The 27,214-nt window shown below is 37.0% G+C and overlaps 1 protein-coding gene and 1 long non-coding RNA gene across 4 annotated transcripts in view; one reads left to right on the forward strand and one right to left on the reverse strand.

Moving 5' to 3' along the window:
• ZNF407 (zinc finger protein 407) overlaps nucleotides 1-27,214 on the forward strand; it is a 337,647-nt gene that overhangs the window by 201,708 nt on the left and 108,725 nt on the right. For all 3 annotated transcript variants that reach the window (XM_027883907.1, XM_027883910.1, XM_027883909.1), the window contains exons 7-8: nucleotides 1,419-1,502; nucleotides 9,744-9,864. In XM_027883907.1, coding sequence (XP_027739708.1) covers nucleotides 1,419-1,502; nucleotides 9,744-9,864 — 205 coding nt within the window. The remainder of the gene's footprint in view (nucleotides 1-1,418; nucleotides 1,503-9,743; nucleotides 9,865-27,214) is intronic.
• LOC114057533 lies at nucleotides 10,395-26,669 on the reverse strand. The gene is made up of 3 exons (XR_003571237.1): nucleotides 26,542-26,669; nucleotides 21,903-22,063; nucleotides 10,395-10,425 (listed from the first exon to the last, which is right to left on the reverse strand). It is a non-coding gene; the product is annotated as an uncharacterized LOC114057533 (long non-coding RNA).

Here is a 27,214-nt window from a genome sequence, read left to right on the forward strand (position 1 = left end):
GAGTGAGAAGCTGGAGATCCTCAGGGACCCTCATTGAAGCACTGGTGGGAGAGGGAAGTTCATCCTTATGGTGCTCCCCGGGGAGCTCCCACTCGTGAGATGGTCTCTTGCTTGTATGAACAGCATCCAAAGTTGACTGAGGCACTGTGCCTTTCCAGAAAGTCTGTGTATCCGTGTGCTTGGTTATGTGGGAATAAACAGTGTTGAGGTTTGCATCCCTCTCTCTTCACTGGAGGACTTTTTAATTTGGCACTCAGCCTCTTAACCCAGCCTTCTTTTGTAGGAACTAAATTTCCTTCCCCCCTGAAGAGAATTTGAAGGAGACTGTTAGTTTCAATGAATTCAGCATCACTGCCCTACCAGACCCCTCTCCACTATGTTATTGCAAAAGGAGACAATTTGGCTTCAAATGACTAATGCGATTCTTCTTAAAAAAAAAATTAAAAATTTTAGTCTTGTCTGAGGTTGTTCAGTCCCATACCTGAGGTTAGCGTTATTAATTCATAATGACCTTCCATGTGGCCTTTACTGGCTGAGATTGCTGTGCATGTTAGTACAAACTGAGCAAAAATATTGCTGTTAAATGATAGACTGTATTAACAGCAACAGGGCAAAATCCTAGTTTCTCTTTTTTTAAAAAAAATACTAAAAAGAGGGCATTTATACACTTTTAATGAGTATTCCATTTGCCAAAATCTCTCATATTGGTCCAGAGGTTTGGAATGAAGAATTATCATTTGAAGATGAACAATGTGAGTTTTGGTGCAATTTCAGTAGCAGTCCCAAGACCTGTTTTCTTTATATCATGAAAACTTTAGAAGCGTTAACAGTGCTGAATTGCCACTGGTACTGAATAATGGGAATGTTATTCTTGCCTGTGCTCTTCTTATATTCAAGAAAATAATTTAATACTTACTAATAAATAGAAGGTAACTAAAGATGACTGTGACCTAGTCTGTTAAAAATTTCTCAGTACCTTTAATTTGTTAGCAAATTGAATATATTTTATTTAAGCAGAATCATGTATACAGTATATTAACTTTTTTTTCCAGGCAATCTTTACTCAGCACAGAAAGGCCAGATGTATGGGAATTGTAAAAAATCAGGATATGCATAAAAACTGTTCAAGTGCATAAAGCAGCCCCATCTGGAAGACATCTAACAGAAATGAAGTTGTACAAAACCATTCCATTGATAATAAAGCTAATTTTTATGGGTCTGACAAGTATGTAATTATGTTCAGTGGTGCTTTTCAGATTTTATCACAGTCAATAAACCGCAGTGGTAATTTCATTCCCATTTGACATATTTACATGGAAACATTTGATTGGAGGAATTAGTAACCCTGAAAGCCTTGATAGATATGTTTTAATGATCTGTGACCTCCGCAGTCCCTCATCTGTTTATTGTTGCAACAGGCGAGAAGTCGTTCCTCTGTGACCTTTGTGGCTTTGCCGGCGGGACACGTCATGCCCTCACCAAGCATCGGCGGCAGCACACAGGTCAGTAAAGCTGTCTTTACTCTTTGCTATATTTTCTCCAGGAAGGGAGTCCCTCTACACTGGGGAGTAACACAAGTCAAACAGCACGTTACAGCACAAACAATACATTGGCTCATCGTTTACTTTGCTTTTTCTCATTTTTGTAAAATCAGTATGCCCAAGGTCTGCATCAAATCTGTTAGCTGGGAGTTTGAATAATTGCCTGGGGAGAGTGGGGGGTATTTTTGGTGAGTTTTTTTGTTTTTATTTTTTTTCTGAAGGAATTAGAATTGTAAAGACTGGCTTTCATCTTTAAATGAATGATAAGTCTACTATTTTTTTTTTCCAAGGCCGAAATAGATTACCTACTGTGAAGATTTTGCAAGAGTCTGCTAGGATGTCCCTGGGTGAAAATTAGAGGCTACATATAGATTAATCCATTATTTTGGGCTGAGGCATAGTTGAAAGCTAGTGTTGTTTCAGTTGCCCTTTTGTAATTTTAAGATAGTTTGTAATTAATAGGTGCAACTTTAAGAGTTACCACATGGCGGGCATGTAAAGCCAGATTTCTCTTCCAGAATTAGTAAAGCTTTCCTACCACCTGGTTATAAAATTTTAATATCAGACCAAATTAAATTTGTTCTTAGTTTCAGAAGACCAGGGAAGGTGTAAGTATTAAACATTTATTAATACATTCTACTTTAATTATGCTTTTAGTAGTTCCTTGTAAGTGTTTGATTATTTGAATAGATTTTGTTCAAACAGATGTAGAAGTGTTGCTGTTAAAGCCAGTGTAGTTTTTTGTTTTACTGACTATCATGAGGATAACATCATCAGGAATTGCTGTGTGAGTTAAGGGACCATTGTATAATGTACAGTGGAAGAAATTGCTAACAAATGAGAAACTACAGTTGTTACATTGTGAAATTTCCATAGATTTTGTAAAGGAATCACAGTGGGAGATTTTATTATGTCCCTGTATAAACTAATCTTCATTCAGGACAAACATCATCTAAATATGTAATTTCCTGGAGAGCATCTACTCTCTTTCTTGAGAGCCTGAAGCCATTCTTCCCACCCTGTTTTCAGTTTATTTAAAGCAACCATATTTGGAGGAGACTTTGATGCTTTCAAAAAGGTGGGGTTTTCAGTGCCAGTCAGGCAATATCTTGAAACAGATAACCACCCCACCCCAACCCAAAATATTCAGAGCCAAATTTTTGCTTGAAAATCTAGCTAGTAATCCTACTTTCAGAATTTTTTTTTTTTTCTGATAATAAGGAACATCAGTTTGTGGGATAGTACTGCCACAGTCAGTTCCCATTCAGTGCAGGAAGTTCGTTTTTCAAGTGACTAAGAAAAGTCATTTAGTAAATATAATAAGTTCTCTTAGTATTACACTCTCTGAATGATAACAGGAGCAATTACAACTGCTGGAAGACAAGCTGTATGCTTCAGTTGTAACTAACAGCTTCCATTTTTCTGGAGCTTTGAAGAATTTTCACATATGAGCACAGGTTGGGCAAATGTGGGCTAAGAATGATTTTTTTTTTCATTAGGAGAAATAAATCGTTGTTCTCAATAGGATAGGAGTGACCTCTTGGTTTTATTGGCCTACCATGTGAAACATTGGGGTCTTGCATATGTCTGGGACTCACAGTCCACGCAGCCACACAAATAGTAAACAATCATTTCAGAAGGGGGAAGTAGAAGAACGGCAAATTCTTGTATGTATGCTTCTTGTCTTTACCTATTATGTGCATGCAGATCTGGTTTCTCAGAAATGTAAGTGCCTATAATAAAATATATTAATTCTTTTTTTATCATTAGACCATAAGCAATAGAAAAAAAATATTTTCTTTCCTAATTTCTGTGCAAAATTAGGCTGAAAATATGGTATGTTCCTGGTGAAAAGCTGTCTAGGTTTTTGAAGGCATTTTGCCCTTCTTTTGCCAGTGTGGTAGAGACTTCTTGTGCTATGATCACAGGGATTTACAGGTTATAGATCATGAAGCTTGCATCTAGCAAGCATAACTTTATATTTTATGTCAGGACTGGAGGCTCGTTATTACTTTGCTATTAACTTCATACTATACAGGACAGTATCTCAGAGGCAGAGGGATCTATCTTTTTGGCATTTATCTGCCTCTGTGGCACAAACAATCAGAGAAGATTCTTTAGCAGAAAAATTATCTGTAGCTTCTATTTGTTTCAAGGAGAATGACACAATCCAACTTTGCCTGCATTCTTGCACTTTGTATTTTCATCCAGTGCTCAACTCTAACTCAGTCATTAGCTGCATGCACTCCTCTTTGTACCTTTTTTTTCTTCTCTGTCTCCAGTTGGCACAATTTTCCCCAAGCAAAATGCCAAAGCAAATTACAATCAGGTTTGAAAGGGATAGGTATCAAAAATAGTCTAAATGGCTTAAGTAATTCCCTACTGTAGTACAAGCTGTCTAGGGGGCTGACATAGAACATCTTCCAATCCAAGATTTACTTCTATCACCTGTCAGAGACCCTTCATTCAAGGGCAAATGAGCAAATCCTCACATGTAGTTAGGGAGTCTTAACCAACTTAACAAGCCTACTCTCATCCCAGCCTCAAGGCCTGAGATGTCCTGACAACCCAGAGAAATGTTCAGCTGCTGGTAGATATTTGACACAAGAGAGGACTGTCTGTAGGATCAGTCACTTAGACTTTTGATACTCCTGATTCCGGTATTTCTCTACTCTGTTCTTCTCTTTTTAGATGAGATTATTTGTATCTACCTGGAGAAGTACCTTTATCTAGTGAAAGATTCTTTTTCTATGGAAATATTAAAGGGAGCAAGAAGTATAACTTGCTGTGAAAAAAATGACAGAATCTGGCCCTTGTCACTTTTGGAGCAAACTCTAGGGACTAGTTTGGTTAATAGGATGTTTTCCATTGATGAGATGTTTTTGTTTTTTAAATGAAAAGAAGTACAAGAACGTGAAAGAAAAAGCCATCAGTTTTAAGACTTGAAAAATGTTTGTACTTATGTATTTGCAAACATGATGCAGATTTCCTTGATAGAGGCTTTCTCAAATGTAAAGTAGGAACAAATAATTTGACCTACCAAGATTTCTGGTGTTTTACCAGTTAACATTTTTATTTGATGTTAAATATGTTACATCCTTAGTGACTGACCTGGTCCTGTGAGAAATGCGCACTTTGAACACAGAATAAGCAAAGTCCTTGACTGATTTTGTCCTGGGAAAATGTTCTGTCATTATTTTGTTATCTGAATGCACCTTTTTCCAGTCCTATTATGAAAGAATCTGTCTGTAGAATTCTACAAGTCTTTTTCTATGTAAATATCCATGACCTGATCTTCTATTTTGTGAATTGAAGCAATGGCAACTTGGAGTCGTCCAGAGTTCGACTGGAATTTTATCACACTGTAAGGAATACTTACATCTCTGTCTGTCGAATGCTTTACAATAGACACTTGTGGCTGCCTAGGCTGTGATAAACTGTCTGAAGAAACTTGGACCGCTTACAGTATCAGCTGGTGCTATGTGGTAAATAAGGGACAGCTTGTGGTGCTGCAAGAACGTATATGCCATAGTTATGGTGTCTCAACAAGACTGGGAAGAAAAAAATTCATCTTTTGAGTCATCCTGAAGCAAGTGCTTTTGAGTCATATTTTGTTCGAGTAAGAAAATCTGCCTGCAGATAGGAAGATAAATAAATAATGTTGGAAATTTTAGCGTTTGCTGAATTTAGAATTAGTTGTATTCAACAAAGAATCTAAGTGATTATCTGAATTTTGTAATAAAAAAAGGTAAATACCCTCTAAACCAGCCACCAAAAATACACACACATACACAAAAGAAGCAGAGAAATCACATAATTTTAATATTTTGCCTTAATCATGATCAACTAGGAAATTGCATAAGAGAGAAAAAACAAGCAAGGGTAATTATTTCTGGCTTGAAATGCAAACATAGAAACACTTAATTCATAATTTTAAAATGTATTTTCTTTACATTCTTGTTCTTATTGTTCTGCTCTCCTCCTTTGTTTTTCTGTCTTTTGGTATCACTCTAGTTTTCCATTCTTCTACATGTTTCTTCCATTTTGTGCTGTAGTAGCTGGTTCAGTCCAACAGTGCTGATCAGTAACAGCCTGTGTTCTCTTGCATGAAATCCCTTTTTCAATGTTGGTTAGTACTCCTGCAAATTGCAAAAACCCCATCCTCATCTTCTACACAATGGCAGTCGACATTTGCTTCTCATGTGTTGGTTGTGGTGGGATCTTCCTGGGCACGAGAGAAGTGCATTACAGCAGTAGAGTGATAGCAGGTAAGTACACTTACTGTACACAGCACTGCTGCGGCAGTCACCATCAACCTATGGAGCTGCTTAAGAAGATCGTGTCTTTGTTCAAATATTTTCATGAATTTTTGAAGACAGTAGCTTATATCGTACAGATCACTGTTTGTATGATTGCTTCTGCTCACTCATTTCAATCTTGTGCTTCTTAAGACATTTATAGGTCAATGTAATAAAGAAAGAAAATTTAATAATATATGTGTTTTTATCCAGATGAGTGACTCACTTTGTGTTTCTCATGTGAACTGCTCTTTGACTTTAATGTGTAGTTATATTACTTGGCATTGAATTTAATGTATAATGTAGCCTCCTCTCTTCAACTTCCCAACCACAGCTTAAAAAAATTATAATGTTGAATACTACAGAAAGTGTAGCACAGTAAGGAGACTTACTGCTCTTTGCAGCAAGGGAAGAGGAGAACTTTGAAGAGCATCTCTGTTGGTTTTTCTTTCCCATTTACGCCAACATTTGCAGCAGAGTGTGGAACTTGATTATAGCAAATCTTTGACCAGAAAAGACACCAAAAACCTGTTTTTTTAAAAACTTTCTCCCTACCTCAAAGAAATTGTATAGTGGCAAGAGAAAAAGAAAACTTTAGTCATGGTTTAAGAAGAACAGAATGGATAAAGCTGACAAGGCTTACTGGTTAGCAGCAGCTCTAATAAATGCTTTTATAGTCTGGTGCGCCCCATGAACTGACCCTTTTATCATTTGCTTTCTCAGACTTTGATTGTTGGAGCTCATATTTTTTGTATTAGGTGACTTAAACAACTGACGCACTTCAGAAGTTGGTTGCAGTATTGTCAAAAATACAAACCCATTTCTTTGGTGATCCTGTGGTGAGGAAATGGAGCTTTTTGAAAGTGCTTGTGTTAAAAACAAAATAAAGGCCCAGAAAGTGGGTCCTTGATCTTGGAATTCATATCCTTACTTTTTTCCCCCCACAAACAGCTTGTTGACCATTTGGTTGTTTTGGAGCACCTATCGGGTTTTTTTCATGGTGAGGCACAGACAAGTCCTCTGTAATGGTAATGGGAAGGTAGGGTGGTTTGGGGTTTTTTCACTTTCATTGATCTTCAAATAAGTAGACTTTGTCCTTATAAATTTTTGGATACACTGTTTTATAGTTTGTACATGTGTTTTTTATTGTTAAACATTGTCAATACTGATTTTTTTATTTGTATTATTTCACTTTTGTATGAATTAGAAAATTGTTTGAAGGTAAAGAAGAGTCCTGGAATTTTTAATGGCAGCCCATATTAAAAAAATTATGTTTATTGCCTGAAATGTCTGAGGACAGGAAGAGTGGAAGGAAACTTGGGGCACAAAGGCTTATAAGAAGCATTGTGACCCAAAGATAGGGAAGACAAAAAATACTTGAATGAGTAGATCTGTGGGAAACTTTAATAAATAAACAAATAAATAAGAGTACTCCTGCTACAGATAATATACTCTTCAACATCCCCCAACCCAAAGAAATACTTAGTTGTCTCTTAGATTTTTTTCAACTGTACTTATCAACCTGGTTAATTTTTCATAAAGATACTATTTCCCAGATGACGCTACGAAGAATTACAGGCTAAGCTAGACTGTTTTTTTTCCTACCGATTTGGTTGGCTTTTGTTTTGTGGTGCTGCTGTGATGTATTTTCTGTCAGGTGAGATTTACACATAGTCCACTTGACAGGAGCAGTTAGCCTCAAAGCTTTCCTAAGGAGAAACTTCCCGGAGCAGTGAGCAAGGATTATCATTTTTCTTATGGTCTCGATGGAATTTGTTAGCCCTCCTGGCTTCAATGGGCACTTGCTTCAATGTCAGCCCCACTGGCTCTGCTGTGGCACAGTAGCAAACCTTTACTTGATCCATTCTCCCTTGAATGGCAAAATAAAAATCTACTTTCAGTTCAGATCTGCCTCTTTTACGAGGGGGCAAGTTGGCAAGGTTCTAATGCATTTTAAATGAAAGCAGTTAAAATAAATATGTATATTATCTAAAATACTTGTGGCTTTACTAGTTAGGCTTGAAAATGTTGCTATCTTCTTTAATACTAGATGATGAAATAAATCAGAACAAGAAATCTTCAGTTCAAGAGCAGGTTATGTTGCTAGGGAGTCTATGGCCTCCTAGAGAGTTTAATTGAGGAAGCAGCTAGTACCACTCAAGCTGCTGGGAGAATCAGCTTCTCCAGAGCAGAGTGTCAGGGTCTGACAAGAAAACCCCATTTGGGGCAGGAAAGACATACTTTCTAGCAGTCTCAATTTGTCCAGCATAGAGGCTTCAGCTTTGTGTCCTGCCCCTTCACCTTTCCTTGTCCCATGAAACAATAAATGAAAAACAGCGGCTGGTATTCTCTCCAGCAGCTGCTAAAAGCAATTATTCCAACTCTTTATGGAGCTTTCAGAAGCTGCTCTGTTGTCCTTTCGTCCAGCAGAATGGGCTTTTCAGGCCTTGAGGACCTTGCATATCTTTTTCCCTTGGGAGGAGAAGCCCCAATAATCTCCAAGAATGAAAAATGCAGATTTCTCTCTCTCCTCTGGCAAATATTCTGGCAAAGTCTGTTTTGAAGTCTTGAGTGTCTCATGCTATAAACAGGCTTGAAAAATTTGGCTTGGAGGCTTGGCCATTTGGGAGTGGCCTTTTACTACTGATTGCAGAAGGCCACTTTTACTGATAGTCTTGTTGCTGGTGATGTGTCTTCTGGCAGTCTGAAAAACTTCACATTGTACCTGTTGATAGGCTTAGGGTTCACTTTGATACTGCCAGTTGTAGAGTGCTGAACATTCTACAAGATATGTATGTCTGTCCCTTGGAGTTTTGTCCAGGCTTCTTAATCCTTATAAAGTCTCAAGGATAAAAAATTCTGAAGGCTTGCACAATGCAGAGAATATCACCTAAGTGAGGAGCTGCCTTTAGTCTTTTGCATACAAAAAGAAACTTGTTTCCTCCCTAAATGGTAACTACATGTGCCCATAAGCCCCCCAGAATATTTTTGGGACAACCAGTTGGAAAAATGGGATGCAGGTGTCATAGCTAGGCATCACAGTGTGTGTATCAGTCATGAGATTTTGTTTTGGTACCTTCTAAGGGGTAGACCACTCAGCTGGAAAGAAAAGTACTCTTTTCACATAGTAAATTAGACACTAGCGATTTTTAGTTTTCTTCCATCAGTAATTCTATAAAAATTTTCAGTTCAGTTCCACAGTCAGCAGAGATTGAATTTTAGTCTTCTAAAAATATTATTGTCCTAGTCTAGGTTTGGGTTTGTGTTTTTTGTTTAGGTTTTTTTTCATTAAGCTTTCACATCCTTCTGCTGAAAGTTGGCCTACTGTTTAGAAAAGACTCACAAGGGCAGAAAACTAGCAGACGAGAGGGGAATGGAGCGTTGTGTTCTTGTTCATATTCTCAGTCCTGGTTTATTTATGTTATTTAAAGGATAAGATTAAAAATCCATGACTGGAGACATGGAGACATGCTTTTCACCTGGAGATATTCCTTTCTGAGCAAGTTCTGAATACAAGCATTAGCCTGATTTTTCCCCTTTTGTCTGCAACAGTGTTGTTTTCAGGGCTGTTCTTGACCCAACTTCAATATAAGGTGCAGGGTGAGAAGATACCTGGTTATATTTTCATGAAATAAGACTAGTAACATGGTTACTCTGTTTCAGTGCAGTTCTTTCTCCTCCTTTTTTCTACTGTGGAACACCACGTGGGAAGTGAGCTGGATACTGATGTTTATATGTCATATTTTTCAATTACTACATTTTATTTGGAAATTTATTTTGTATTTGTGTTTGCTATATACATATACACAGAATAAAAGCTATCTCAAGGGATATGCCAGAAATTTGGTCTTGTCTTCCTTTTCTGTTGGTGAAAACTGATAATGCTTCTCTTGTCACCTTCTAGGAGAGAAACCATTCAAATGTGATGAGTGTAACTTCGCTTCCACAACACAGTCGCATCTGACACGACATAAGCGTGTCCATACTGGAGAAAAGCCGTACAGATGTCCCTGGTGTGACTACAGGTAATGAGTCATTAACTAAAGCATGATGAGAGAAGGGTTAAGGTGATCAGATGAGGTTCATTTGAAGTCACCAATAAAAATATATTGCCATTAAAACACCATCAGGGCAGCAGTAATTGCATATTAAATTAGGAGCTGCATTTAAAAACTTAGTCTTCAGTATTTAGGTATTACTTTATAAAGAAAAACAAATGATGGGAAACCTTTTAGTGGTAACACTACAGTGCTAATGTTGAGTGTTTGCTTCACAGCTGCTCTAGTGTCTGCTAAAATTCTCCATGGTGAGGCCACTTATCTGCATCGCCTTTTCAAATCAATTGCGATTCTGAAATTTTTCTCGGTTGAGTTGCAACCTTTTCACCAAGAAAGGAAAAGTTATCTAAAAGGCTTAGCAGCCTAAATGCTCACCAGACACTTATTAGAACAGGAAGCAACTGGAGCTAGTTACAGTTCTGCAGAGTCTTGCTCCAGTTTTCCTTCTCCTTGCCAACCCGGGATAAGAGTTGGCTCTAGGGTTGGTTCCATGGCAAAGCCTCCCATGTTGCGCTGCTAAAACCCATCCTGTTAGGGCGGTGGATTTAATTCTCAAAAATCACATGATTCTGGTGCTTACTCCCTGTGTCTTTGATTCATTATAGATTACTTATTAAATGATCTCATATTCCTTCTTGAATTAGTCTTAAATGCTTCTTCTACAGTCTTGAATACTTTTAATACCTTGCAGTGAGGTGGCTAGTCTATGTGTCTGATAAGGGAATACACTGAAGTTTTTTATGGGCCATTTGCAACAGTGGACGTTCAAAACATTTTTTAAATTTAACATTATATTTAATAAATGACACTAAATGACACATGATTAGATGTGTGTGTTGTGATACATGCACACAAGCAGAGAAAGTTAAACATTTGATTATACCACCAGAGCATTTTTAATTTTCTTTTCTTGCAAAACATACAATTGTAATGTTTCTTTAGTGTAAGTTTTAATGTAGTTTCCTAAAACAAGACCATATAACAAAGCCTAGGATTTCACATTATTTATGAGCTACTTTACAGAAAACTCTTGTACAGAAAGCTTCTGCAGTGATCATGCAGTTTCTGTACAAAACTTTTTGTTGCACTGTTTTGTGTATGTGGGGCAAATGTTCTGTGAACTCTTCTGTATTGAGCACTCATTAAATCACTCTCTAGAACTGCAGAGAACTGAATTTGATAACCTTTAGGGGAGGGCGCTCTGTTCTGTGCTGCTACCTTAAGGGTCTGCCTGCTTTCTTTTTTTTTTATTTTTAATAAATGGAAATGTTTCTGTCAGTTTCAGTAAGTCATCTAAAAACAAGAGGTGATTTTCTGTGGTCGGAGCAGTTGTGTCAAAAGGTCTGTGTAGAGTGAAGTGAGAGCAAATAAGCAATAGTGTGACATGGTGTGCTACAATGAAGGTAAAAGAAGCACTATCTTTAACTGCTGTGTGTTTGAGGAGACTTTATTTTGCAGCCATCCCAATTGGCAGGAATAATTTTATTACAGCACTAGGTAGTGAGAGGTGGGTTATAGTGGGTTTGAGCTCCTTGGCTTGAAGACCCTAGAGACTGGAGGCATTGTAGATGTGAATCAGTTTGGGATTTGTTATGCACATGCAATGAGTAGATGGAATTCCCTCACTCAGTATGACAAAATAACTTAATACTCTATTGAATGAAAGATAGGAGAGCATTTTACTTTGGATGGACAGTTTTCTGTATGGGATATAAATTCCAAGAAATAACAAATTTTTTAGTAGTACTTTTTATACCAGAGGTTATTAGAGAAGATGCAAGCATAATTTAATTTATGAGGATTAAGAAATATCTGAGCATGCCCTGCCTCTATATTATTGAAAAATAAATGTTTCATGGCAATAGGATGTTAGTTTCCATCCTTTACAGGCCAATTTTGACCTAATCTTCAGAGGTTGATCTCTACAGATACCAGCTGATGAAGCTTTGATTATGCAGGAAATTTGTTCTGAGCTCAGCTGAAAAACATCTGGCAGGGATGCAGGAATCAGAGCTGTGCTGCTGCAAGCTCATAGAGGCAGTGAGGCACTCCGTGTAGCTGCAGAGTAGCCCGTAGAGGGGCTGCTGTATTTATTAGCTCAGCAGTCCTGCTTGTGCCTGCCAGTTTCCACAGTCCTGGGATATTAGCCAGCCTTGTTGGCTGTATACAAGTATATGTATTTTTCTCTTTATCCAAATGTCTCTTTGTTTTAAAATACAATTTTAAGGGAATAACGTGTTGCCTCCTGGTCAATTCACCCAGTACTATCTGTTGCAGTGGAATTAGCAATGCTGTAAATAATATCGTTTTCACCAGTTCAGCAGATGGTATGCAGTCTTGCAAATGTCACCTACAAAAAGCACTAAATGAAGAGTTTAAAATCTGCTGACCTAGTGATAAAATTCATCCCTGTGTCTTGTGGTTGAGGTCTCGTGGTGCTTTCAGCTCAGACCTTGCACTGTAAGTTCATCCAGACTATTTCAGATGTTCCTGTTTAGTGTTGCTTGGCAACTGCAGACTCTTTAATGACCCTTATAGTTTCAGCGAGGTGAATATTCCTCTTTTTGTGTTGGGATATGGAGGAGAGTATTGTTAGTGCTACCATAAAGCCTCCTTTCGCTGATAGATGAAGTGATCTCCCTATTCTGTAAAGTAGTTTGAGACACTTGAATTAAAACAATGTCTAAATACAAGGTATTTTAATTATTCCTGTGAAGCTCAGACTGTTCTTGGAGGTTCTTGATTTCAAGCTTTTCATTTCCTCAGCCTGAAATTGTGAATAATCATCCTGCAAAAACCCTTACCATATTAGTGCGTGAAAGGCTAGCTAACCTTGGCTAGAAGTATACAGAAAAAGGTCTATTAGAAGAAACTAATCTAAATTTAGAAACTGTTATAAACTTTATAAACTGAAGGGAAATAGGCTGTAGGATACTGTGGGGAAAAGTGATTTTGGAAAAATGGAATTTATTCCCTGTATAACACATATAATGAGAAATTCTTCTCTTCACTAGAAAAAGACATGAAGGGATATGGTTTTCTAAAGTGATTAATAAATTAAGCTGGCATTTTTAGCTCACAGTTTATTTATTTTCTATAGTATGCATTTCCCCCCCCAAAAAAAAAATTAGAGATTTTGCTTGCTTTATTTTACCAAGTTGCTTTTATAATCTATGTTTACGGCTGTAGTTCAATACTCATGAAAATATGTTACCTTCTATCTCTAGAGCTTGTACTGTGACCACTTGATCCTTACTTTTATCTAAATTTTTTTGTATATTGATAATAAAGAAATTAACATCTGCTTTTCTATACAGTAGTATGTGACTTCAAGTAAAAATTATAATTTGAAATTATGTTTTCCGTCTAGATTATAAGATCTAATTACTTTTGAAGGAAGAGAAATATAATATAGATATCCATAAATATAAAAATATGCTCCTTAAATGTTTTGGTTATATTTTTTCACGTTTATGTTTTCAGTCTAGGTTTTCCCTATTTAATTAAAAATATGCACAATTTTCCTTTGCATTCACTTTTTCAAATCACACAGCATGTCTCTCCATTCTGAAGTCAGTGTGCTTTGTCATACAAAAATATTCATTCACTCTTAATTAATGTTCAACTTAATTTTATAATACAGAATTGGTCTCACAGGGCCCTGCACCACCATTACATATGCAGGGCTTATTTTATATTTCTTAGTCATTTAAAAAAAAAAGTGTTATGTGGCTGAACTTTTCAGATGACACAATACTACAGTTATACTGACAATACTGTTTGCATTTGGTAAGGGACACAGAAAGTACTGAGGAGCTGTATAACCTCCCAGAAATGAGCAGCACCTGTAAACAGATTTCTAAATCTGTTGGTTGTATAGTCTGTGGCTAAACTTTCCAAACCTGCAACATGTTTAGGTAGCTGAATTTGACCTGATTGCAGAAGTGTAAAGCTCCCCTAGGTCTGATGATGTCAATGAGAGATGCAGATATACAGCATTTTCAAAAACTTAACTGTTTTTGTGCATGTGTCTAAATTATGAATGGGAAATCTCATTTTAGTCATATGTAGGGCTCCAAATTTAACTCCTACTGGTCCTGACTTCCTGTGTAACTATCACAGCTTCTCAGACAATTTTTGTTCATGGTGTGTGTGAGGGAGATGTTTCATTGTGAAATGGATCTGAATTACATGGTGGGGGCATGCAAAAGTCAGAACCCTGCTTTACTCACACAGTCAAGTTTGTTGGAATACAGGCCTTGGGAGGAGCTCTGGCATAGACTTGGCATGCAGAGGGAGTATTGCTACAATTTTGACCATGAGAGTGTGGGACAGGTATAATGTTAATGTTCTTTGTGCCATCCCTCTGCTGTAATTAAACAAAATTACTTTATTTCTCTGGGATTCCACTGTATGGTCCGTTTTGCACAGAATACCCATGGCAGCGAGGGGAAGCAAAGGAATGGAGGGCAATATCCAGGAGTGTTGCTCAGACATAGATAAGAAGGTGTAGAAAACAAACAGCCAGGCCAGCAAAACAGCATTCGTTCCTTTCTGTAAGGTATATGACATTTGAAGGATGTCTTACAAGAGTGTGAATAAATAGCATACATTTTTAATACAATTATGTAAGCTAAAATAAATATTTTACATTTATTATGCATAATAAAATAATTAGACAACATTCTGTAAGGGAATATGGCATCTGAAATTCCAACTGCAGAAGGATTCATTGCATATTTTCAGCAGCAGCGGCAGCATGACTTCGGGGGAGTGACTCCACAGGGGCTACTTTTCTTTTTTTGGACAGCATCCCAAGGGAGTTCGTATTTCCCTCTGACTTACAGTATCTGTTCATAAGTTGTAAAGACCAGCTTATAATACACTCCAGGATTTGCACCTAAGTCACAAGAATTTGCAAAATAAGTGTTTTCTCTCTGTTTATTTTGGTGAATTCAATAACATTTAGGTACGATTGCATCAGTTGTGCACTATTCCCTAGTTATATTAAAGATACTAGGGACTGCTTTACAGATGAAGTATGTACCTCATGTACTACCATAAGTACTAATTCATAGCAAAACTGAAAGGCTGTTAAGGCAAATTCTACATAAAATGATGAAAAAAATTATCGTTAAAACATTCATATGCTCTTTGTAACCTGTGAAATTTAACGTGCATGTAGAAGAAATCACTAGGTTATAAAACTGTATAGGCTGATGAGGATTCCAGATGGCAACCACCACAGCACTATGGAAAAACACTTTTTTATATATATCACAAAGGCAGAATGGTTAAAAGAAAAGGTACATATACTTTGTACGGATACAAAGTTGCTAAGGAAAATAATGCATGTATGTAATAGAACAAACCGGGCCTTCGGGAAGCACTTCAGCTTCTGTTGTGTTTAGCAGCATGAGCTGAGGATGTCCAGTGCCTTGTGCTAGCACACTTATAAACAAATGAAGATAGAGGTTTAGAGAGACATTCTGTCAGTGTGTGGGCATAGTTCCCAGATGCAAACTCCTCAGAATTATTATTCACTCCTTAGTTTTTAATAAACATTCAGATAAAATATTTGGAAATATTTCTGTTAATCTGGAATAAAATATGCTGTAGCGTTTAAGTACATAAAAAATATTCGGAAATAAAATTTAGATGCAAAACCATTTTATTTATTCTAATGAATACATGGCATACAAAACAATGGTTAGAGTTATTTTCTTTATGATGTTTCTGTGGCTTAATAAAACATTTTATCATCACCTCAGTTATAGCAAATAGTTTATATGGTAAACTCAGAATGAAAATATGCAATGTTGTAATAGTGCACAATACAGAGCGGCTGTCAGGTAAACCAACTTGACCAGATGTAATTCAAACTCGCAGAACCAGAGAGCTCACAGTTAATGGTATGTCCCTTGCTTGGACACGGGGATGCTGTCTGCACTAACTGAGAAATCCTGTCTCTACAGTTTTGGAAAACCGTGTTGGTGGCAATGTATAAAAGAGCTTAAACTCCCTCTCTCAAAGCTGTCCCTGTCCAGTGTCACTGCATGGATGGCTTAAGAGAATGTATGCTTACTAAGAAGCATGATTGTTTCTTTAATAAAGACATATATATATATATATATATATATTGCATTCACGTATGCATTGGCATTTGTAGACTTGATGACTATGGTCCACGGTGACGTTGCCATGTTAAGAGGCTTTGGCACAGCATGCAATACTAAAATCATTTCGTGATGTCCTTTGCATTCCATATTTGTAATTAATAGCATAGTAAATGCACTCTACTTGGTAGAAGAGTAGTATGGACTTTTATTAATTTTAATGAATAATACTTACTCCTTAACTCAAGGAAATCCATCAATGATTCCATGAGCATTGATTACTCAATCTTCTTTTGTTACTTTTTTTCTTTTCTATTTATTTATTCATTTATTCCTGATGATTGGGGCTTTTTCCCCTGCGGCCAGTCTAAGTAAGAGGAATTAAAAATTACGTTTTTAGTGCAATGGATTTGTGATTCTCATGGTAACACTGAAACATCAGATTGGGACTTTAAGGCTCTACCCAAGTATCTTTAAACTGCTGATGCAATTGCAAGCATTGATAATGCTATTCTAGGCTCATTTTGGATTGAGTTCTTTGAAGAACAACATTTAAGTGATCTAGTTAGGCCTCAGTGCTGTCTTCCCCTTGCTGTTCAATTTGGACTTAGTCCCTAAACTATTCTTCTTATGCAACCTCTTCTCTGCTGTACTGATGCTTTTTTTTTTTTTTTTGAATCAATGTCCAAGACACTTAACCCAGAACCTGAAGTATTTGGTGTCTAGGAAATATGGATAAGACCAATTCATGCAGTGGACAGATAATTGTAACTAATGTCTTTTTTTATCACATTTTATCTTCTCTCTATCCTCACACTTCTTTTTCCCTATCATATGTAATCATCACTGTCTTATCTGTTCCTCTTTCTTAAGGAGCATAAATATCTTATAATATATACATTATATTTATTTCTAATATATAGTTAATTAATGTTTATCAGTCTGGAACACCAGCATATATTTCAACCTAAAACAATCTTAAGTAAGTTTTATTTTGATATTAAATAAAGTCTTAATACTAACCTCAAGATGAATGGCAAGGCTATGGTCTTAATATAGCTTGAAGTAGCAAAAAAGACTTGTAATTTCCTGTTCTTACAGGGCTTCTGAAAAAAAAGGATAGTGAGTATCTTGTTTTATATCTGCAGATAAACTTTCATTTGTTAGAATAGTTTGTTCTAGAAATAATCACTGGCATCATAGTTTAATTAATGTAATCCTTTAAGGTAAAAAGTATTTTTAAAAAGCCTAAAGCAACTATAAATGTTTTCTTTGCTCTTGTCTGTTAGCAGAGAATAAATAAATAAATAAATTTGTTTGTTTCCTTTACCATTTTTTAATCCCCAATCCAGTCATTATAAAAGGGACAAAGCTATCTTTGGAGGTGGTTAAATCTGCAAGGAATTATTATTATTGCTAACTACTAGATAACTACGTGGCACCTAGTTAGCAATCTGAAAATATTTTAGTGGTGTTACAGACCTCCAAGATGAAATTGATAGACATGAGCCTGTTTTGTTATATGGGGTTTATTCTCCAGGCTATACAGCTACTACCATGTAGAAAAAGTTTCTATATTAATGCTGTCTTTGTGACAACCTTCCCTCTTCCTCCTTCATACGAGACATACAAAACAGATTAAAGTCTGGGGAAGGGACAGAAAGAAAATTCTGTTTCGGAGTGATTCCAGAAAGCAGTGCAGTCTACTGCGAGGGAGAGAAAGGGAAAGGCTGATCAAAATGAGAGAGAGAAAAGAATTGCTGAATAGAAAGAAGGAAAAAAGAGGAGAAAAAAAAGGGGGTTGTGTTTGAGAAAAACTTGTTACTTAGATACTTTTAATGCATTAGAAATGGTAAGCAGTTTTCCAAATAAATATTTGTTAGAAACTCCTGGTTTACTGGAGCTAAGTAAAATTGCTTGCATATTCCAGTAGAGTTGCCCTTGTCTCTGTACGAGCTTCTGCCGAAATTCCAATTCTGGAACAGTATATTGGGGCACTTTGGAAACACAGATACTAAAGCCTCTGCTGTTGTATTAAATATGAGGACGGCCATGTAAATAAAACCGGGCATTCAGATGATGATGGCCTAAATTCAGCTTTATTTTCTTCCTCCAGAATATTACATTGTCTTCACACAGCTGCACACACACACTGTCCCTAGAATCTTACATACTAACACTATTCTTAGCTCTATTATTTATATTTACCACGAGCCTTCACATATAATTGGACGTTCACATCTTATTTACATTCTTTCTCCCATGGTCAGGCTGCACAGCCTTGCTACATCCTCCGACACTCTGCCATCACCACAAGGTTCCCTACTTGCATAGTGGAAGCGTGGGTTTGATGCACCAGGCCTGCACCTCTGCAGTGTAGCTGGAGGGTGTTTTCCAGGGGCCACAACACAATATGGCGTGACTGAGGCTCTAGAGCAGAATCAGCACCTGGGATTTGGAAGGCTGGTGCTCTTGGCCACCCTCTCCCCATTGTGATGGGGAACCCATGTGGGCTGAAAGCTTATCTCTGAGAACCTCAGCTCTTTGCTTTGCGGACAGATGCTTCAGAGATTTGGGAGCTCAGAGTTACCAGGATGTTGCCTCATAACCAATGGGTTCAAAGCTGCTTTTAATGTTGGAGAGTAACACAGAGAGCTTGTCTCAGTGTTTGCATGTTGCTTTTTCTCTTTCCTGAGCTGCTGGGAGGTGGTGCCTTCTCCACAGGAAAATATGGCATAGGGAAGACAGACCATTTGGTATACAACAGCTCACCTTCCCTAAAACCATTTTACAGTCTCTGGTGTTATGATACTCTGCTTTATTCTCGAAAGTTCATGAGAAACTGGAGAGGAGCCTGTTGTCCAAGTAACTTATTAAGTTGTTTGTTACAGCTGTTTCATCCGTGATTGGGATGGTCTTCGTGGTTTTGCTAGGCCTATTTAGGTCTGAATAACAGCTGTAGATATGGCTGAGACTTCTTAGGGACTTGGTTTATATAAGCCAGCATATAAAGCCCTCAGTTTTATTACTACAAGTGATAGAGTGCTGCTCTGGTGTTATCATTTCTTCTCTCTTTTTTTTTTTTTTTGAAATCCATTTTAAAAAAATCTCAAAAATACTTGTACATGCCATGTGGTGGTCAGTTAGCATTTTAGTTTCAGATTTCCATTCTGGCTATTAAAAAAGTTAAAAGTGATGTCTTTCATTAAATTTGTCTCTTATATTTGGGTTGATATTTTGGCTTTTGTCTTTAACCCTATGCATACTACATGTACCTGAATTTTATCTTTTAATGTCTTTTAAAATGTGTTCTTTTAGTAAGGGAAAAATAATTAAGGGGAGAAATATATATATAAAAGGTTGTTCTGCAAGAAAGGATGAGATCTGTACAGCACTCCTTATCTTCCCCTCACAAGCTAGAGTGCTGAGACATAGTGTGCCATGAGAAACAAGCTGATGCAACACTGTTCTCCTTTTTCTCACTCCCATGGGTCAGAGGATTGGAGTGGACACATTCCTCGATGTTTACCTACCTTCTTCTGTAAATGCACTGAAATAGGAAGGTAGTGGGAACTGAGAGGGATAATGAGTAGGTGCTTCTGTTTATAGCCTGACAACAAATTGTTTATTCTTCCTAAAGTAAAGAGGAGATTGCAAAGTGACTTTTGGCTCTCACAGCCAGCCCAGATCTCCCTGGTGCTCCTAGGGCTGGTAGCACAGCTGCAGGTTGCTCTGACCTCAGGCCAGCTGACCTCCAGTCTAGTACTAGTTTGGCTTTCCTTCCACTTGGGCAAACTGCCCAGCTTACTGTGGTTCCTAGAATATAGATACATATACATATATATGTATTTTTTAATAAGAGACTTCTTCTGGTGTTCTTTAGCATTGCTATCATTTTATATTTTTAGTAATGTTATCATTTAAAACACACAAAACTAGATACTCTGCAGTTCATAGTACTGTAAGATTATTTGTGTTATAATCCTCTAAATACATCAAGTGGTTCTAGCGATGTCATAAACTGCCTGAACATCATCCTCTGGGTTCATTGTGATATTACTAGTACTCCTTCAAATACAGTATTTATTGGTTTGTATTTGTAACTTCCGTGCATGCTCCTTCAATTCTTGTTCAAGATGATTATGGATTCTCTCTAACATCTGCAGTCTAGGATGTAATTTGTTCTGCTAGAAATCCCACATGGAATGCTTTCTCATAATGAGCTTCCTCAAAACATTTCTGTTGAAATTTTGCATGTACAGTATACAGGGCAAACAGTGCTTCAAGTAATTTTGAAGTTGTAGAAGGTATTGTGATTATTAAAATCAGTTCTTAAGTTTTGATGATGTTTCATTAGAAAAATGTGGTATTTCCTACATCTTTTTGTTAACAAGCTCTTGGTAAAATACAGAGAGCCATTACCATTAGCAAATTTTGGAGATATCTGCTATAGATGTTTTTATGTATAAAAAGCTATTAGTAATTTGGTTTTATTTCAGGGAAAAAAGATGTATCATTAGTTCAAAAAGGCAGTTTTATAAATAAGTTGACATCGATTTAGGCTGATGTCCCTAACTTATGCAAAGAGCTGTGCCAGCCCATCCATCCATCTTTTGTCCTTTTCTTTAATAACTTTTTAAACTGTTGGCCAGTTTCAGTGAAAACTGACAGCCTGTAGTAGTTGCTGAGATAATTTAAGTTCATGTTTCCTGAAAGAGGTGGACAAAGAAAGGAGCAAAAAAAAATTAGTGAGGAAGAGACAGGCAAAAACCAGTTGTCATGCATTCTTCTTGCTTAAAATCCAGCCTCACCACCCAACACAGCCATGTTTTCTTGAAAGGAATTGTCATGAAGGAACATTGTTGGGGAGCTGCTGTTACTCCATTGAGAGAATCAGTGAGCACGGCAAGAACCCATAGGATGATTTCATGCTTCAGTTGGTACAATGCTGATGTATCAGTGTTTGAGTCCCAAATCAACAGTTTGTTGCAAGTTGTCAGGATAGGTCCTTTTTAAAGGTATTTTTTAAGGATAAAGAGAACACACCCAAATGTCTCTATTATTCTTCATAGAAGAGATTATTTGGAAGAGATTTTTGCCCAAGAGATTGAGCCCACTGATATTTCTTAGTCAGTGAATAGGAAGAAGCTTCCCACTGTGGAGATATTATTCCACAAGTACTTTCTTTGACACTTTTTCTGTTTTCTGTAAGTCATTCACTGATGAACTGACATATTCATAGGTCTAGCCAGATGTGTTTACTTGAGAAAAAGAAGCAAAGTTTGAAAAAATGCCAAGTTCTTTTACATGTTATTAGTGATACTGAGCATCCACAAATTCTCATCTCACATGGCGTCCAGTGGCTCTGTACCTATTTGAAATTCAGCCTCTTCATTTAGGTGACTAAATGTGACTTTCATCACATTTTAATTTGAATTTTAATTACTAGTCTTTAAGATTTTGATCAGCACTAATGAATTATAGCACAGTCATATGGTATTTAGCTGATTGATTTTTGTATGCTGAAATACAGTCATTTTGAAGAGTGGTAAAAATACTTTCAAGTAGAAGAAATTTTTCAAAGATAAAGGAATTTGTACCAAATTTGTTCAAGTCTGTGTCAGACTAGAGAGAAAAGTCCTAAATCTGAGCCCTTGTGAGGGCAAAGCAGGTGTCTCCTATCCAGTGTGTTTAAATGCAGTAACATTGAGTCAGGCAATCAGCCTAAAAAAGGCCAGCAAGTGCAGCTTTTTGGAGTGACTGTGTGTTTCCTGGTGGTGGGGAAAGGTGAGGGATGATTATACAGTATTGGGTAATGGATAGCTCTATTAGTGCACTAGATTGCAGAACTGTATTCTAAAAGGCAAATACAGCATTTGTTTGTTTTACCTGAGTTCTTGTCCACTGGCATCTGCTCTTGGCTTCCTCTTCTGTTTGGATCTCTTTTCCCTCAGAAGTCTACAACATAACATCAGGAGGATCTTTACTTTCTTTTCCTGCTTGGAAGTGCCCATTTTTAGTTTCAGTTCTCCAGTAGCATGGCAGGAGTACTGTAACAGAAAGGATTATAACTAAGCCTCTCTCCGTCTAAACATCTCTGTTCCATAGCTCAGTTGGGAGTCAGCTCTCACTGGCTGGATAGTGTTTACTGTCATGGAGTCAATGCTATAAAACAAAAACAAAGACAGTGGATAAAGTCCTGGCCCCACTGATTTTAATCACATCACCTCCATGTCCTCAGTGAAGCAACGATTCTCTGCCTGTCATTAAGTACTTGCTTCGTAGGAGAGAAATGGAAAGCTGGGGATTTGGTAGCACCTTCCACATGACTTTGTATCCTGAACAGTAAAAAAGTTCAACTAGGCAAGTAAATTGTGGGATCAAGTACCCAAAATTTGCAGAGAGAATCCTGATCTCCCTATATCATGCCAAAAGACATAAATGCAAAAGCATCTACTTCTTTTGGAGTTTCTGGTGTTTTTTATTTTCCTCTCTAATGAGTTTTCAAGTTCTTACACAAGTCACTTACGCATGCTCAGAAGTCTATCCTGGGGAAATGTTATACTTTTGGTACACTTGTTAGGCAAAGAGGCCCCTATTCCTGTATTCTTGGGTATGTGTTAGAGGCCTGAATATTAGACAAGTGAGGATCCATTTAGTTAATAATGGCAGTGCTGTCTGCAGCCTCCTCCTAGTTATTGTTTAGGATTCTCAGCTGAAGGGGCACAGAACAGGGGTTTGGAAGCCTGTTGTTCGGATTTTCTAGGAAAGTTTTGTTGGGAACATAACTGAAAACAGAAGAACAATTCTGAAACGAGGGATTAGATCTGCATTTGGCTCCTGGCACACTTCCTACCTGTCTAATGGCAGAGGTTCAAGAAGAAAGGGATGATACAGGATATTTCATGCCAGCTAATACTTTCCTGCGATAGAGGAGAAAAAATTAGTCTTCCTCGAGATAAGGGCAGCCTAAAACTCAGGAGTTTTACTTCCTAGAATAGTGCCTTAATTTCTGGAAAATTAGGGGCAGTAGTGTTTCATTTTCCAGAGCGGAGCTCCTGGTGTTTCATATTGGCAATCTACACTTTCTTTAGACAAAGTAGATGCCTAATTGAAGCAAATATTGATACCTACATTAGTTCTTTCTTATGTCCACTAATTGTATTGGGAATTGGAATGGTTATGGGGGACAGACTAGGTTGCCTTCTAGTACTGCCATGCCCAACAATGCATCTAAACAGAAGCTTATTTCTACTCTGTTTTACTGATACCCTGTCTCCTATACCTGTCACTACTCTTTTTGCCTATTTTCTGATTACCATGTCCTTCTCAATACTTGGATTGTAATTTTTCTAAGGCCAAGACCGTTTTTTTTTATTGTTGTTTCTCCATGCAACAAATGGCATAACATCATTCTGTTGTGCCACCCTCAAAGGTCAGTGTGCTGTGCAGGGGGAACATACCATCTTTCTTGGAGCTACTTTTTCCTTCGTAAACATAGGACGTTTCACCAGAGTATAGGAAAACCTGTACTACTGTGGTGAAACCTTATTGTTACCAGGACTGTGATACTGTTTAATGGCTAAAACCTCAAAGAAGGTGTAACAGCTGAGAGCCTGCATTCCATTGAATTCCCATAGTCTCCTTAGAAAATCTCATCTCTCATTTATGGACTAGTCATCCAATACCTTTCATGAGAATTAAATACCTATAAATAGATTTTTTCAAATATGTGTGCAGTCTTAAGTGCTATTAGAATCAACCTTGACTCTTTTAGTCTGGTTTTGTTTTTAAACCTGACCTTCAAATAAGTGCCTCACTAAATGCATTTCTGGGTGCATTATTTTTGTTTTGTTTTTTGAGATTGTGTCATTGTTATATAGCTGAAGAAGGGATAGCACTGAAAGCAATGCATCTTGGAGTGCAAGTAGGACTATTTAGACTCGACTCTCTTCTTTAAAGCACAGCTTCTTTATCTGTAACTATCCAGTATCTAGAAAGGAAGGATTTCACGATATTATGAGCTATATTCTTCTGTTGCTATTCACCTCATGTTAGCAAGCTGCTGTTCTGTAAACTCTTGGAAATGGCCCTGAAACATATAGACTACTGCATCAGTCTGATAACAAAAAGGAAACAAATACATATAGTTGTCTTCCTAAATTTCTATTATTTACTTAATTTCTGTTTACTTTATGGAAAACACTTGAGTTATTTATAAAAGTTATCCAGTAAACTCTTGTGGCCTTTAAAGAGGTATACGGGTTAATGACTTCTCAAAGAATTGTTCTACGAGAGTACTGTGGCATTTTTAGAGTGAGTGCTTAGTTAAAACAGTCACTAAAGGCGTGTTATTCGCATAGGCATCTTTTGTGTCAAACCTATGTATTTTTCATTATCTTTGCATTCTGACTTGATTCACTAATGTAATCTCATATATGTACATATAACATTAAGCTTATGAATAGGTACAGTTGTTTTAAAGTTAGTTATGTTCCTTAGAATTACAAACTGAATTAGTTCTTTAAGGACTGTGTTACTATGATGCAAAATAGATTCAAAGGAATAATTTGGTTTTATTTAAAAGGTAAAGAATGCAGAGGTTTTTTGGTGGCGTTTTTTTGTTTGGTTGTTGTTTTTTTTAGTTTAAGAGTGGAATATGTGTTTTCTTTAGCTGTAAAAGCACAATCAAGGCAACATGATAAGTGAGTCAGTGTTGTAAAAGTAAAACTAATTTTGCCTTCACTCACATGAGCTATAGAAGGAGGAAGCTTTATTGTCCCTGGGAAGGTGATAAGGCAGAGTAATTGTATATTATACTGTCCTGGAACATCTGCCTGAAGACTGTTGGAGCAATTCATCTATCATGGACGATACAGCATGTTTTGTCTTTCTGCTTTAACCCATCCCCACTGCTGGCCTGCACGAAGGTTTTGATAGGGACTGTGCCTGGGCTGGGGCTCACATTAATCAGTCCCCTTGTTCAACACTCCAGCTGACATAATTACAACCTGCGCACAGCAGTTATTCAAGTTGAGTCCTTGTCACTCGTGGTGCGAAACTACACAGCTCAGATCCCGAAGGAGATTGCCTTATCACACAGAACAAGGGCTCACAGGAGTTGAAGAGAATAGAAATGGGAAAATGTCTTCCGGGAGTACTATATATTCCTTTAAAATAAGACATTTGAGAGACTTACAAGGGACAAAGAGAAGCATTGTGCAAGGTCTGAAATGAACAGGTTATTATTTTTAAAAGGATTACACAGGCCATTTTTGTGAAATGGACATGCATTATTAAATAAATTCAGTGGTCTTTCTTATCATTCAGTGGCTCTGCCCTATTAGTTTTCTTCAGAAGTGATAAAATAGTTTTTGACTTGTATAAGCTTTAAGTATCTCTCAGTAGAAATCATCAGAACACAACTAATAAAAGTGCACATTTTATACCAGTAAAATTGGCATACACATAAGGGAAGATCTGCAAGGATCAGAGTTAAGGGTGAAGAGAGAAGCATGCAAAAGGGTTTCGAAGATGAGCAAGTTCATTAGTTTCTGCTGTAGTATGATGTGGGAATGTGAAAGATGAAGCCAAAGAACAAGTCTAGTATTTTACCATTTTTTTCCCTCTTTTCATGTTAACCCTCTGTGGGAGAAAAGACAAGTCCATAATACTATCTATATTAAATGAAAAAAGTTGATTTTCATGTAATGCAATGAGGTTTATTTTTATGTGGTTGTGGTTTTATTCTTTAAGACAGAACCTTTCAATACATGGTCATAGGATAATTTTTTGGCATTTCCTCAATATGACAGAACGTCATCGGCATCCAGAAGGCTTTTTCCCTGCTGTTTGCATTTTTACTTCATGAGTACTAGATCAGTTTTTGAATTAATACTATTCAGGCAGTCCTATTCTTCTCAATTAATAGATTTACAGTATTGCCGTGATTTCTCATCTAGCTAAAATCATGTGTCTAATATTTAGACATAGTTGTTTATAGTAGAAAGAACAGTAATAATGTATATGTTCTGGATGGTCCAGTTTTAAGCTAACATTTTTACAAGACAGCTTATCTGCAACTTTGAGTAGTCTGAAGTAGGAATGCTACCTTATACATTTTACTTTACATACAGGTATGCTAGGTGAGTCAAATGCATAAGTTTAGTGCTTTCATTTCATTTCAGTATCTTTTGGTGAAGTACTCACCACATTGATCCTGATGTGTAAGTCTCCAGTGAAAGTCTAGCTACATGAAAACTGCAATTTCTTACTGAGCAGCAGAGCATCCTTATAGTCAAATGTACTCTCGAAGGAGCAAAAATCAAGTTTTGCTTGCTCCCTACTCTTAAAACCAGTTCTCCTGGTGTGAATGATGCCTGTGAAGTAAGCTCAAAGTACAGAGCCAAATACTGCATTTACTTACATTTGTGCAGACAATAGCATTATGAGGACATAATCTGAAGAGAATGATGTTTCTCTGATATATACTTTCAACACACACATTAGATCAGATAATCAATCATACCTCCAGCTAAAGACCCAAATTTGACTTTCAGAATCTAAGATGGTTTTGCAGTATTGACAGCCAGGAAGAATATATTTTAATTTGCAGACTGAGCAAATTTCCATGACATCATGGAAGCACAATAAATGGCTGACCTCACAATGACATTTTTCAGACTTAAACTGTACTTCTTGTAGACTTTGAGCCCAGAAAAAGCCTTAAGCTCAGCCAGTCTGACCTTCTACATAAAACAAACTGCATAGGTAAGTGGTTTTTTTCCAGTTTGCTCTGAACCTCTTGCATCTGGCTGAATTTTGTCATCTAGAAACGCATTCAGGTTTGATCTGAAGACATCCAAAGTTGCAGAACCTGCTCCCCTTGTGTGAAAGATTAATTACCGAAGAAATTGTGGTTTCTTTTTCAGTTGAATTTGACTGTTACTTGTAGTCATTGCTTTTGGTTTTGCATAGGAATTCTCTAAGTTAAGTTGTCCCTTAATCACACCTTTACTCTGTGTTAAGTTAGTCAAGCCCCAGGCTCAAATGCAGTAAGCAAAACAGAAGGGGTATATATTAAGTATTTTGGAGTTTTTCCGCTACTTAACTTCTATTTCTACTTATAATCACTTTGTGGCTGTTTGTTTAAATGTAGGCAGTAATGCAGGAAGTAGATACTCTAGAATTAGTTTCTGCAG

The sequence above is a fragment of the Empidonax traillii genome, unplaced genomic scaffold (assembly GCF_003031625.1).
Source record: "Empidonax traillii isolate 1590-97213 ecotype Southwest subspecies unplaced genomic scaffold, ASM303162v1 scaffold136:size1122602, whole genome shotgun sequence".
NCBI classification, from domain to species: Eukaryota; Metazoa; Chordata; class Aves; order Passeriformes; family Tyrannidae; genus Empidonax; species Empidonax traillii.